The sequence below is a fragment of the Artibeus jamaicensis genome, unplaced genomic scaffold, assembly GCF_021234435.1.
Source record: "Artibeus jamaicensis isolate MK-2021 breed Jamaican fruit bat unplaced genomic scaffold, CSHL_Jam_final contig_387, whole genome shotgun sequence".
In the NCBI taxonomy this organism is placed as follows: domain Eukaryota; kingdom Metazoa; phylum Chordata; class Mammalia; order Chiroptera; family Phyllostomidae; genus Artibeus; species Artibeus jamaicensis.
Window position 1 is genome coordinate 39960676 of NW_026521812.1, and position 13874 is coordinate 39974549.

At 36.7% G+C, this 13874-nt stretch overlaps 2 protein-coding genes across 5 annotated transcripts in view; one reads left to right on the forward strand and one right to left on the reverse strand.

Moving 5' to 3' along the window:
* RARS2 (arginyl-tRNA synthetase 2, mitochondrial) overlaps nt 1–13874 on the forward strand; it is a 79471-nt gene that overhangs the window by 59375 nt on the left and 6222 nt on the right. For 2 of the 4 annotated variants that reach the window (XM_053664846.1, XM_053664844.1), the window contains exons 18-20: nt 1077–1151; nt 2700–2763; nt 5227–5298. In XM_053664846.1, the coding sequence (XP_053520821.1) occupies nt 1077–1151; nt 2700–2763; nt 5227–5298 (211 nt within the window). Of the gene's footprint in view, nt 1–1076; nt 1152–2699; nt 2764–5226; nt 5580–13874 lie in introns of those variants that run through there. The other 2 variants (XM_037143842.2, XM_037143841.2) reach the window with 1 other exon arrangement.
* Nucleotides 7388–13874, reverse strand: part of SLC35A1 (solute carrier family 35 member A1) — a 36535-nt gene continuing 30048 nt past the window's right edge. Inside the window, exons 5-8 of the mRNA XM_053664847.1 lie at nt 12408–12474; nt 10299–10475; nt 9732–9866; nt 7388–7715 (exon numbers count right to left, since the gene is read on the reverse strand). Of these exons, the coding sequence (XP_053520822.1) occupies nt 7588–7715; nt 9732–9866; nt 10299–10475; nt 12408–12474 (507 nt within the window). The 3' untranslated portion in view covers nt 7388–7587. The remainder of the gene's footprint in view (nt 7716–9731; nt 9867–10298; nt 10476–12407; nt 12475–13874) is intronic.

The window sequence follows — 13874 nt, forward strand, 5'->3', positions numbered from 1 at the left end:
TGCTAACCCCCAGTTTAAACATTAAGCAACTTATGGCTACAAAGGGAGTGGGTAGGTTGATATAGTTTTGTTAGGGGAAAAATAGAGGATCTAATTTGCAGAACTGAGCAGAGAGCCTGACTTATGGGGTACAGCTACAAAACGACTGTTGGTGGTTTGCTGACCACTGGAATGAACAGACCAGTAGCTAGTTTCTACCCATCCCTTGCCTGTCATCAGCATTTTCCTAACGGAGACCAAGAAGTGACTGCCCTTTGAGCACAGGTCAGTTGTTAGGTCTTAAAACCATTACCACTGAACTAGCCCAGGTGCCTACCATCCTCTAGGTGGTGGTATGAGAATGTGAACCCTGGTGAAAGAATAACTGTTCAGTTTTTTAAAAGATCAGGGATTAAAAGATTCAGTTTTAGAAGGCAGGGATTAAAAAAATCCCTGCCTTTGTGCAGCTTCCTTGAAACCATAAGTCTTTCATTTGCCTCTTGGTTTCAATTCACATTTTCAAACATACATCTGTCTGAGGCCCTCACATTGGGCAGACCTCTCCTTTGAGCACTCTCTCCCACTGCTGGGGAGATCAGACTTGTGATGAGATCTGTCTCTGAAAGAGACGTGGCTGGTTAACAAGGCAGTTTTTTCTGATTGCCACACATCAGACAGTCCTTCTTTCCTGGGATCATAAGGATTTAGTCTACTCACATTTGACTGATTTGTGAGGAAAATAAGCCAGCTTAGTTTTCTTGGCATTGAGGATAGACTGTTTGCTAGTTTATAGACTATGTTCCTAAACATCACTAAGTGGCTTTTTACATTCAGTTCAACAGCCCTGATTTGAGTTCTTGCTCTGGGCTAAGCCTAAGGGATAAATCGGTGATTTAGAAAGTACCTGCCATCAACAAACTTTGAGAAAGAAAAATGTGCCTTTACTGTCAACTGTATCCAAGGTCTCTTTTCAGATGCCCTCTAACCCTAATGATGCCAAGTCAGCCTCACATCCTGGGTCTTTCTTCTAACAGCTTAGCTTAGAATAATATGTGCAATCTTCCCCTGACAGCTGCTCCCACGTCTTTTTTTTTCAGGTTTGATGAAGTGCTTTACAGATCATCCCAGGACCTTCAACCCAGGCACATTGTCAGTTACCTCCTAACTCTAAGGTACCTTTATAATCCTATTTTCAGATGTTAAAAGACATCAAAGACCTAATCTGACAAAGGACCTTTCTTTTATCTGAAGTTTTCCTATAAACAAACCCTTAGGCCTAAAAAAAATTATGTGCTTTAAGTTACAGAAATTCTTGCTTCCTCATTGCAAATTAACAATGTTCATTCATTTATTTGCTCAGTGATAGGAGGTACAGTCACTACTGTCCAGTGAGCAGGAAACAGCCTTATAGGTTACAGAAGCAATGCCTATGTGTTAGAATAGAGTGGATCTAAGAAAAAATGTTAGAGCTCTCAGTCCAACCTTGAAGGATCAGAGAGGGCTCTTGGGAGGAAGGGAGTGGACCTTAATCAGGAGAAGCAAGGTGGCAGAGAAGGAAGAAACAGCGCAGAGTTGAGCAAGAACATGGTACATGGAGAGAGCTATAAGCATGGCCTTGGGAGGGATCAGAAATGCAGCATTTACATGTCTCTTTGCCATGTACTAAGGCATTTCCTCTTATTTTCAGGGCAACAGGATCCACAAAAAGATTTTAAGCAGGGGCACAGAAGAATCGGTCAGCTACAGGGTAGAAATGAATAGGAAGTGAGTCAGTGACACTTCAATGGAAAGTTCATGGTGGTTATTAGAAATTTTGGGTAGAATTTGATTCTTCTGTAGCAACAGCTATTTAAGAAATATTTGCTTTTATTCAAGATTTACTGAAATCAGATTTATTGGGACTATTCTCTTGATTAAGCTTTTTTCATTGTCTTCCTCAGATTTAAGTAGTTTTTTCCTTTAAATTCCACTTAGATATGTAAGATAAAGGAGCCAGAAACTCTTATTAAATGTCACTTAGTAATTGAAACAAATGTCATAAGCATCATTTCTCTGGCACATTGTCAAACTTGCTGCCATACCTAAATAGAAAAGATTCTTTAAAGATGAGTGGCTGGAATTAAAAAAAAAAAATACCATAGGAAAAATAAAAACAAAGATGACTAGCTGGGTAGCTAAATTGGTTAGGGTGTCATCCTGATCCCTGGTCAAGGCACATACAAGAATCAACCAATGAATGGCATAAATATGTGGAACAAGTCAATGTCTCCCCCCCCCAAAATCAATAAATTTAAAAAGTATATTTAAGTGGCCAGTGTGTGTGCAGAGTGGACTGATAACTAGTCTCTACCTCACCTCCTCACCATGCAGAGGAGGAAAGACAGGCCATATTAAAGGAAGCCTGAATGAGGGGGAAACTCATTATTAGAAAGGTCTCGTACACTTGTAAAACTAACGATGAAATCATAATCTTTAGAACTTGCCACCTGCTATTAGCAGAACCAGGACCAAAGTCTAAAACTTGAGTTTAATGTGAATTCTGGTCTCAACTTTCCAACTTTTAGTACATTTTAATGGCTCTATCTAGGCTTTGGGGGGAGAGGGTTGTTTTGGGTTTTTTTTTTTTATCTTGAAACAGAGTAAGATTAGCTATCAGGCCTATACATTACAACAAGAAATGGCTGCAGGACCTAATTGCAACTTCCCTCTTCTCATTTCAGTCATCTTGCAGCTGCGGCACACAAAACACTACAAATAAAAGGGAGTTCTCCTGAAGTCGCTGGGGTATGTTACGTTGACTGTGTTATGTGTAATAACACCCTTGGATTAATATTACTGAGTCAGTCTTCCAAATATTTCTAAAACAGTATACTATTTTCCAACTATAGTAATGTACTTAGTAGTCTAAGGTAATAATTAGAAGAATTAGGTTGTAACAGTCAATGTTTATGTACTTTCCATAAACATACCACACAATGGAGACTTTCAGCCAAGATGGAGGCGTAGGTGGAAACACTGCCTCCTCACACAACCAAGTTTAAAGACAACAAAGTTTTAGTAACAAAAATGCAACAAAAGCACAGAAAATTGAACTGTATGGAAGTTCAACAACAACAAACCATTCAGCCGGACCAGTAAGAGAGGTGGAGTCAGCGGCTGGTGGAGCAGGGTCGAGCAGGAAAAAGTGGCCAGACCTACCTTGGCATGCAGGCGGCGGTTGGCGGATCCCAGGCATGGGGTGGCAACAGGTGGACCCAGTTAGGGTGCAAGGCAGCTGTGGACCAAGGTCACACATTCATGCGCAGATAAACCAGGCAAAGGAGCGAGCAGTGAGATAGAGCGCGCAAACCAGGGCCCCAGCTCCAGGAATTAAAGCCTAAAAGCACAAATTGGAAAAACTTTCGGGGTCTAGGTGCCTGGAGAAGCTCCCAGGCTCACAGAGAGTTTGTTGGAGAGACCCACAGGGTCCTGGTGGGTGCACAAGCCCACACACCCAGGAGCCAGCACCAGGGGGGCCTGGTTTGCTTGCAGGAAGCAGCAGAGGGGACTGAAATCCAAGAGAGAGTGGAACAAAAGCCATTGCCCCTCTCTGACCCCACCCCCACATACAGCGTCACAACCCAGAAACTGGGTCACCCCGCCCTGGTGAACACCTAAGGCTCCACCCCTTGTACGTAACAGGCGTGAACAGACCAAAACATTATGGCTCAAGGAGAACAGCTCAAAGCCTCAAAGCCCCAAAGCCAATACTTCTAAGCAAGCAAGAGACAGCCAACCTATCAGATGCACAGTTCAAAACATTAGTGATCAGGATGCTCACAGAACTGGTTGATTTTAGTCACAAATTAGAGGAACAAATGAAGGCTAAACTAATTGAAATGAAGGGAAATGCACAGGAAACCAATAGTAATGGAAAGGAAACTGGGACTCAAATCAAGGGAGTGGACCAGAAGGAAGAAAAAAATGACCAAACAGAAAAGAATGAAGAAATAAGAATTCAAAAACAAAAGGAGGAGAGGCTTACGAACCTTCAGGACATCTTTAAATGTTCCAACATCCAAATTATAGGGTACCAGAAGGGGAAGAGGAAGAGCAACAAGTGGAAAACTTATTTGAACAAATCATAAAGGAGAACTTCCCCAATCTGGCAAAGGAAATAGACTTCCAGGAAATCCAGGAAGCTCAGAGAGTCCCAAAGAACTTGGACCCAAGAAGGAACACACCAAGGCACATCATCATTACATTAGCCAAGATTAAAATCAAGGAGAGAATTCTAGAAGCAGCAAGAGATAAGGGGACAGTCACCTACAAAGGAGTTCCCATCAGACTGTCAGCAGATTTCTCAAAAGAGACCTTACAGGCAAGAAGGGGCTGGAAAGAAGTACTCCAAGTCATGAAATTCAAAGACCTACAACCAAGATTGCTCTATCCAGCAAAGCTTTCATTTAGAATGGAAGGGCACATAAAGTGCTTCTCAGATAAGATCAAGTTCAAGGAGTTCCTCATCACCAAGCCCTTATTATATGAAATGTTAAAGGGACTTATCTAAGAAAAAGAAGATAAAAAAGATGAACAGTGAAAGGACAGCAAACTCACGGTTATTAGCAACCACACCTAAAAAAAAAAAAAAGCAAACTAAGAGGACGGCTAGATTAGGACTGGAACCATAGAAATGGAGATCACATGGAGGGTTAGCAACAGGGGAGTGGGAGGAGGAGAAAGGGGGACAAGGGACAGAGAATAAGTAACATAGACACTAGGTAGAAAATAGGGGGGAGGGCAAGAATAGTATGGGAAATATAGAATCTAAAGAACTTGTTGATACATGGACATAAGTTAAAGGGGGGGAATGGTGGGGGAGGGGTGTGCAGGGTGGAGGGGAATGAAGCAGGGGGGGAATGGGACAACTGTAATGGCATAATCAATAAAATACATTTAAAAAAACATAGTATACTATGAAGTACATTTGTCTACATCAGGTATTACAGCGATGAGTTTCCCCTTATCTGAAGCTGTACTGTAGGATGAAACTGTCAGTTTCATTCCCCAACCCTCAGCTACCAGTATTAAGACAAAGTATTCTAAGAATTTGTATTTCCTTGCCTACCTCAAGTGCTAGGGCACTTTGAGATACTATTTCTACTTTAACTTAGAAGTTAGATTTACTCTTTAAAATATTATTTATTTACTTTGTGGTTAGCCAATCCCTGAATTGAACGTTTAATCATTTTTTTATTTATCTTGCAGGCCAGACTTTATCTTTTCAGAGCTGTCCGTTCTGTCTTAGCCAACGGAATGAAGCTTCTCGGAATAACACCTGTATGTAGGATGTAATTTCTAATTAAAATGGCTTTTTAAATACTAAACTAATTCTAGTTATCTATATAGGCCTTGCTGATTAGAATTTTAAGCTATTCTGTATCAGAATCTATGTATTAAGTCTCTAAGTGATTTATCAACTTATTAAACCTTGGTCCTTAAAAAAATCATCTGAGTTCCCTCATGGTCAACAAGCACTAAATAGATGTTTGTAGAATTCAATTAAATCTTTTAAATTCATTGTGATCTAATAGGAATAAAGGATCAGAGTTTAAACTCTATTTTGAGGTTTCTTACTGTTTCATTCTTTCAGAAATTATTCTTGTAAGATTACCTAATGTTGAAGAATATCTCAGATTTCTTCTAAGTATAGCTAGTTCTGAAAACATTTAGGGAGACCAATATTAAGTCAATACAGCTAACAACTCCCAGGGAACCCATCTTGTGCTTGTCTTTTCTTTTATACATATTCAGGTAACTCTTAACTATGTGAGCTTGGGAACTGAATATATTTGAACAACAAGAAATTACTTGTTCAGTATTGTATTAGGATCTTTTTGTAAAAACTAGTTAAACCATATTTTGAAATAGAATTTCCCAAACCAATTCCTTCATGTGTCTGTCTGCATATTGGTAAAGTACATTTTGTGTGACTTGTGTAGGTCAATGTAAGTAGAGTATGATCTGTTTCACTGGTATGGCTGTCCTCACTTGCCAGCATTTCCACTCAGGTCTGCTGTGATTTATTTTCAGTGTTGCTACTAGAAGTCTTCTAAATACCAACAGTCTGTCTTTACAAACAGAGAAGAAAATTTGCATGACCAAGTTTCATTGGTTAAATGTTAGCAAGTACGGTATACCTTCTTAGTCCTAAAAGACTCATTAGTGCAGTTTCAATTTTAAGTGTGCTAGCTTCCAAACGCTACTTTTCTAAAGTATCACTAAGATTTACTTACCACAAACCAGCCATGGAATAAAGTATACAGTCGGGACATGATTTTCACGAACAATATCCCTTTCCATTTCTTTGAGGAAGAGTTCTCCTTCCCAGGTCAGTGTTAGTAGCTGCCTACGTAGTTGAATCTTGGGTGAAATGACACAGGGCAGAGTTGGTTAGAACCAAGTCTTTCCAAAAGCAGGACAGTCTTCCCTGAGAAGACTGTTCACCAATCCCCACAGCCTGGAGCCCTAGAGCACTGACTGCAGTCCTTATAAAGTTTTGTTTTGTTTTGTTTTGTTTTGTTTTTACTTATAAAGTTTTGTTTTGTTTTGTTTTGTTTTGTTTTTACTTAAGGGTAGGCAAAGTTAGTTTATAGCTATTATTTGCAACCAGAGAAATCTAACTAATACAATTGCAACATAGAGAAATTTTAAATGTAATGTTTGGGGTTAAAAGTTTATGTTTTTACATTACCTTAATGGTCATATCTGTAACAAAAAGTGATCATACAGATTTCATATAAAGTTTATTGCTGAATTTTCCCATTAACATTATAGAAATTTTTTAAAAACACAGAAGTTTCACAAATTATTGTGAGCCCCACAGCTAAACATACTTTATAAAAGAAGTACAAAAGTGACGTTAGAAATATTTTTGAAGAAAAGTCTATCATCTAACAAAGAAATATGACTCCAGACAATGAATGGCACAAATACAGCACTTGACAGCGTACTCAGTTACCACCCAGAAACCACCATCTGAGTTATGAAAAATACTCAGTTTGAGAAGGTGCACAATTGATTGTTTCTCAGTAGCATGTCTTGTTTTTGCCTCTTATAAGAAAAGAACTAGGTCTTTACTGCTATTAGGGCAAAATACTGTACATAATTTGGAGAACAAGGAGGGGCCGTCCTTCTCCTCTGGTACCTGAACAAGATAGCAGTTAGTACAGAAATGACTTTGGCACTTTAACCTTTAACATTGTCCCAAACCTTATTATTTGAATATTATAGCCTCACATGATTTTTAATACCATATCATCTCCATACTTTTCATATGCGTTATGTATTTATTATATATATATATATATATATATATATATATATATATATATATATATATATATATATATAAATAAAATAAAAATTCCTTCATTCTAAAACAAAATGGGTTTACCCCAGACAGGTCACATTAAATCTTTTGTAGCAATTCACTCAGATAACTTTCTTCTTAATTCTGATGCTACACAGTTAATTAGCATTTGTTTAAGCTACCTTCTGGGATTGATTTAAGGCTCTAGTTTAATGCAAATGGTATAATCTTAGTAGGAATCTCTTTTGCAGCTGAAATCACACACCACTGATTCTCTCTTTTGAAGCTGTTTCTCCTTGTTGGATGGATGTAGTGTCTTGTCTGGGTAATCCATAGAAATATATAGAAACACACACGAGAAGAGTACCCAGAGCAAAGGTAAGAGCTGAAAAGAAAACAAAATAAGTTTTATCTGCATTTATGCCTGTAAAACTATTATAACATTAATTTAAAATTTTGAAAACTTCTAATTACAGTTTTACACCATTCCTTTATTTGCATTTATGACAAGAGTCAATTTAAAATGAAATGTAAGTATGGGAAATAAGTAAATCTAGGTGTTCTGTTTCTATGATGGTAAGGTTTTGAAAAATAAGGGAGTGGCAATCACTGATTGTACACTTTACAAGAACACAAGTGGTGTGTCTGTCCTGCACCACTGACAGAGATCACACTCACTTCCCAATATGCTGATTAAACTAATGAAAAGTAGAGTGTGGCTTCTCCGTGATACTAGAAACCTGTGAAAGTTTAGAGCAGAAAGTAGCTGATCAAAATTCAGAGAGTTAGGTGACCGATGACTGAAACCACTGAAGATCTCTAAAACACGGAGGAGGTGGTGATTTACTAAGTAAAATTCCATTCTGCTAGGTTTGTCTTATCATCCGTAATCCTACAGCTTGTCCAAACTTGATCAGTAGTCACTTTATAAATTAATGCTTATGTTAAAACTGTATATTCCATTCAAAACCGAACCATAGTATATATGGAGTACAGTGGTACAGTCTTAACAGCTTTAAAATTAGCATGTAAAGAAATGCCATCAAGCTATGACTCTAGTTCAACCCTATTAGTTGAACCCTAATCAGAAAAGACTAGCTTTACCTTCAAAAAAGCAGAAGGGGTAAATTAAATCTAAATAAGAAACTGGAAGATTGCTGAGACAGTCTAATTTCCTTGACCATCGTTAAGATAGAACACTGACTAAAAGCATCTTACACCGTTTCCAAATATTCTGTGGGGGCAATGTCATAAGGATTTGTTGAGCATAACGATGGACCAGAACTTCAATCAGGGATGAAAAATATCTAAAGGAGACTCTGTAAATACCTGATACTTACATGTTAAGTGGGTCTTATACAGAATAGTTACTTTGTGCCAGGCACTAATCTAAGCACTTTACCTGAAACAACCCTAGGAGACAGGTGATACTACCATTCCTGTTTTATAGATGAAACACTAAGACACAGGTTAGTGACTTCTCCAAGGTTTCACAGTTAATAAATGGCACAGGTGAAATTTGAACCAAACTATAAAATGGTTTTCTAAGATTTCTGTGAGTTTGGTATTCCCTCTATTTACATTTATAAGAAGAGTCCATTTTAAAATGAAATATAAACATAGGCAGGTGTTTCTTTTTACTCAATGTTGATAGTTGACAGATTTCCCTCAAGCATTAATAAATAAAACTATTACAGCATAAAAGCACCCTGAAATGAAGTCAACACCACTGCTTTAATAAGAAGCCAACTTAATGCTGGATGTGGGCTAGAGAAAATTGCATTAGAAGGACTAGCATGGTGGTGCGAGAATGTCTATAGTAGTGAATTTTGTATCAATTATATATTAAATGAAATAAAGATGATCTTTATAAAGGGAAAGGAAATTTCTATTTGAATTGTAATTTCAAAACCAGTTTGCACCCAAGTCCAAAACACCTAGGAAGATGCAAACTAAAGGGGGAAATGAAAGAATTTCTCTATTCTTCCCTCAAAATAAAAAGTTTATTCTAATTCCACTGCTGAGAGTAATCATGTCCTAAAGTCCTTGTATTTATTTCCTTGTGTACCTCATCACAGTATATTCATCCTAAAGCACTTCAGTTGTCTTACATCTAATACTTGGAGGCTTGATAGCAAAAAAACTTAGTAACTGAGCAGCTCCTCATTCCCACATAGAACCAGCACCCCTCAGCTTAAGCTCCAGGACTATTCTCAAAAAAACCTAAGTATGGCTGACCCACATTCCATACAACTATGAACTGCTGCACTTACAGAGAATAAATTATAACAAAACTAGGAATTTCTATAAACACTGTGACCAGTGCCACATCTACAAGACAAATCAAGGAAGTGAATAGCTTTTCCACGTTAAAAACTTAAAAATACAAACTGAGACATACTTATCTGTAATCCAAACAGCATCACAGAAGCAATGGTGGAAAGGATAATGGCTGCTGCTGCAGAGAAGCCTTTCATGATGTTGTCTGTATACTTGACCACAACAGAAGTGTAGAGGCCTCCAACACTTGCAAGAACTTGTATACAGAAAGAAATAAAATCTTAACACCAGATAAATGAAACAAACATTTTATGATAGGCAGTTTTCATCCCCAGAGATACCATACTAATTTACCTGGGAAAATACAATTTTTCTTATAAGCAGCTATCTGAGTTTATATTTAAATTCAGTAGTAGTTCCTACAAAATGTTTTTCAGATGCCCAAAGGACTGTGTAGTCTACCACTAAATTGTACACATTTACTACTAACACATTACCTTTTGATTGTGTAGGCAGAATTGCTTTGGGACAGCTACGCCATGAAAGTCAATAAAATCAAAATTACATTTTCAGGCTGGTGTTCACAGTATAATGGAACAATTTCAAAATGCTGTAATGGCTTAAAATGGACATCTAACTTTTTAAAAATATATATTCTACCAAAAATCTTTAATTCCTGGATACTTACAGATGACAAACCAGACATAATATGTGTAACCATAGAAAAATCCTTTTTCTTTAATTTCAGCTCCATCAGACAAGTAGACGCCAACTAATGTCACAACAATCCCTGATAGATACATTTGAATGTTTCTCACCCAAAGGGAAGTGTCTGAACTCTTTAAAACTTTTTCAAAGTACACTCCTGAAAGATAGACAAGCAAATATGAAATAAATATATTAGAAATTAACTTAAAATGTCTTTCACTTAGAACAATAACCTGGAGATATGATAATATAAAATATATGATTAGTGGTACAAACATTTTACATTAAATATACACTTATTATGTTGGTGTGACATGCGTACTAAACATTACCAATATATATTAAAGAACAGGTTCTGCCACTACTATAGCAGTAAGATAGATCACAATAAAGGACTTTGGTCATCTGGAAGACTATACTATTAAGCGTTAATTATCTTAATTATATCCCTATACTATCTGCCTATTATTGAATACTCCCAACTTTGCAAAATAACTTATATAATTACCACTTAGGATTTTTTCAAAGTAAGTAACACAACCAAAATAAAATTTAAATAGAACTTGCTGAGTACAGCCTTTTTCCTTAAAGCAAGGCTCCCCAAGCCAAGTTCATACACAGTGTGAGAAGAACCAAGAACTCCCTAAGTAGTTAATACCTTTTATGTATGTGCATTTTTCTGGGGTTGGGAAGTCCACAGCTTTTTACAGATACTCCAAAAGTGCACATGCCACCCCTCCCCCCGCCAAATCACATACCACTGCTGTTAAGTTTTATAGTTAAAACGAATGCATGTTTAACAGAGACATTAAAGATTTTAATTATAAATACCATGTTAATTAGAGACTTAGAAACTGCCACTGAAGTACTAACCCACTAAAAAATTTTAATGATAAACAAGATTGTTTTTAACAAACATGTTGGAAAGAGCCAGCCAATTGGAACAAACATATGATGGCTCTTCCTCTTTCCACCTTTGAATTTCCTATCTGGGAAAACTGAGTGCTCAGTTATTCCAGCATAAAGAGCATTAAACCTTCCCCATTTCCTTGATTGTGTATTGAGAAGTTGAACTAAGTAGAACTGTTAGACACAAACATTTAATTGTTCAAAATAATGCTAAAAATCAGATATAATATCTTAGGGGTGACTCAGTTTTGTTTCTAATTTGCTAGTTACTGAGAATAAAAGTTCAGCATGATGCTATCCTATCATTAAGTATATTCCCAAATTTGTATTTTCCCCTCTTATTGAACATCTCTTTTAAAAGCAATATTTCACTTTCATATCCAGCCTACTTTCCCAGTAAAATATAAAAGCAAAGTCCTAACTCTTGAAATAACACAAAGATAAATAATCAAGACAATAGCTATAACTAATATACTCTTTACTAAAAACTCAGTTTGTTCTCTGTTGGAACTATTTCTAAGACACATTTCATTTCTTATGTTACACATTCATACACTCTCTCTTGACTGAATGGAAGATTGCCTGTCCCTACAAGATTCCAGACTTCCTTGTTTGCTTGATGTTAAGGATTTTGGTTCTTGATCCTCTTTTTTTGGCTGGTACTTTTATGTATTAAGTTTTCTAAGATACTCTCCACACCACCCCTTTTTTCTCCCTACTCCATACTTCCTAATTTGTGGAAGCAGAGGAAGAACTTGAAGCTACCCGGGAAAAACAGATACTGAACTAGTGACTAATACCCAACAGAAGCAGAATGTAGCCTGAGGAGACAGTTCCAGGAAAATTAAGAGGTACTGAAGCTTTCTGATGGCTAGTTTCCTCTATTTTCAAAGGTCTTTTCATTTACTTCTGGGTTCTTGGCAGGACTAAGGATGGTCAAGGACCAACCTATCCTTAAATAACAGCAGGTATGAAACAGGACTGAGGTCTGAACTGAGTTAAACACTACCATGTGTTTACTGGAAAAACAGCTGACACAAAACTAAATAACTACAAGTAAGAAGGTAAGCTTTATTGGAAATAAAATCGTTAGTTATAATAAAACAAAATAAACCAGATCCCTAAAGTTTGATATTTTTAAAACTGGACAACAGAATAAAATGATGCTTTTATGATTTACCTGCAAATCCTGAGCACAATACAGCAATAGCTATAGCGCCAAACCCTAACAATGGATTCTGTTCCACCTGCAATAGTAATGTTTGAAGTTATTTTCAGTGAGTGAATATTCATCCAAGAGACCAAATAAATGAATATAAAAATGTGTGTTACATTTCTACTGAAAGTATTCACCATATCAGAAATGGCTATTCTATAGACTAACACAGGACCAAACAGAAGGCCATCCAAAGCACTTAAAAGTGTGATCCTCAAATTACAATCATAGTAAATGCTTAAAATAACATGTGTGCCTACTTCCTAATAATCATGGGCACCCTAGCATAGACACATAGTCAGCCTACCTCTCAATGGGGGGGGGTAACTTCTGCCAGCACCCCAATTCAAGCCTTCATAGTATCAATCATAGAAACATTAACAGTTTTAACTTGTTTTAAGATTTCCCGCTTCATTGAATTTTTATCAAATATTAATATCATACATGCTATGTACTAGATATACTTACTATGTTATATACTAAATGAATATTTATATGAGCATTTATATTTAGTATATAAATACATTTATATGCTAAATATTCATTTAGTATATAATATACCATTATAAATGTTATATTTAATATATAAATATTAAGTATTTACATTTAGTATATAAATATAACATTTATACAATAAATATTGATTTAGTGTATAACATAGTATATACTAAATGATGCACAGCTGTGGTTCCTAAATAGTTCATGGATAGAAGAGATTCAGGTATATGTAATCATAATACTGTGCAGATGCATATATATGGGCTCCAACCTATGGTTTCAACTTTATTTGATTTCCTTTCTCTTCACTAAAATAATCTTCAGGAGCTTTCATCAGTCTTTCCTCAGATAAACACACTCTCTGGACTGACAGTGAAACTAAAGAGTTGAGGTACATGACTAGTATGTATGACAGGCATACACCCTGTTCAAAATAAATAAGCCTGATATAAGGAGAGTATGAGTTCATGTTAAGTACCTGAGAAAGAAAGCTTGGTCTAAAATATTTGCATGACGATCAGAGGAGAAATAGAAGATACTATCGACTGTTGGTCCCTGGATCAACAGCAACATCATCATCTGCAAACTTGTTAGAAATAAGCATTGATGTGCCCCACCCCAGACCCACTTAAACACACTGTGGGGTTGGGGCCCAGTAATCCATTTTACCTTCCAGTTGATTCTGATGGACACTAAAGTCTGAGAACCAGTGCTACAGACTACACCTGATACGCATGAGTGCTTTCCTCATACAAAATACAGGACTGGCATATTTATGAGGAAAAAAAATGGTGTGAGATTGCACCTACCCCAACAACTAACTGCTAGGAAGATCAAACTACTAAAAATAGTTTGTGATAAATTCTTGGCTTGCTTTTCTGCCAGTTCAATCTCTCTACAGTTAGGAGAAAAAGTTATAGACATAGCTTCCTT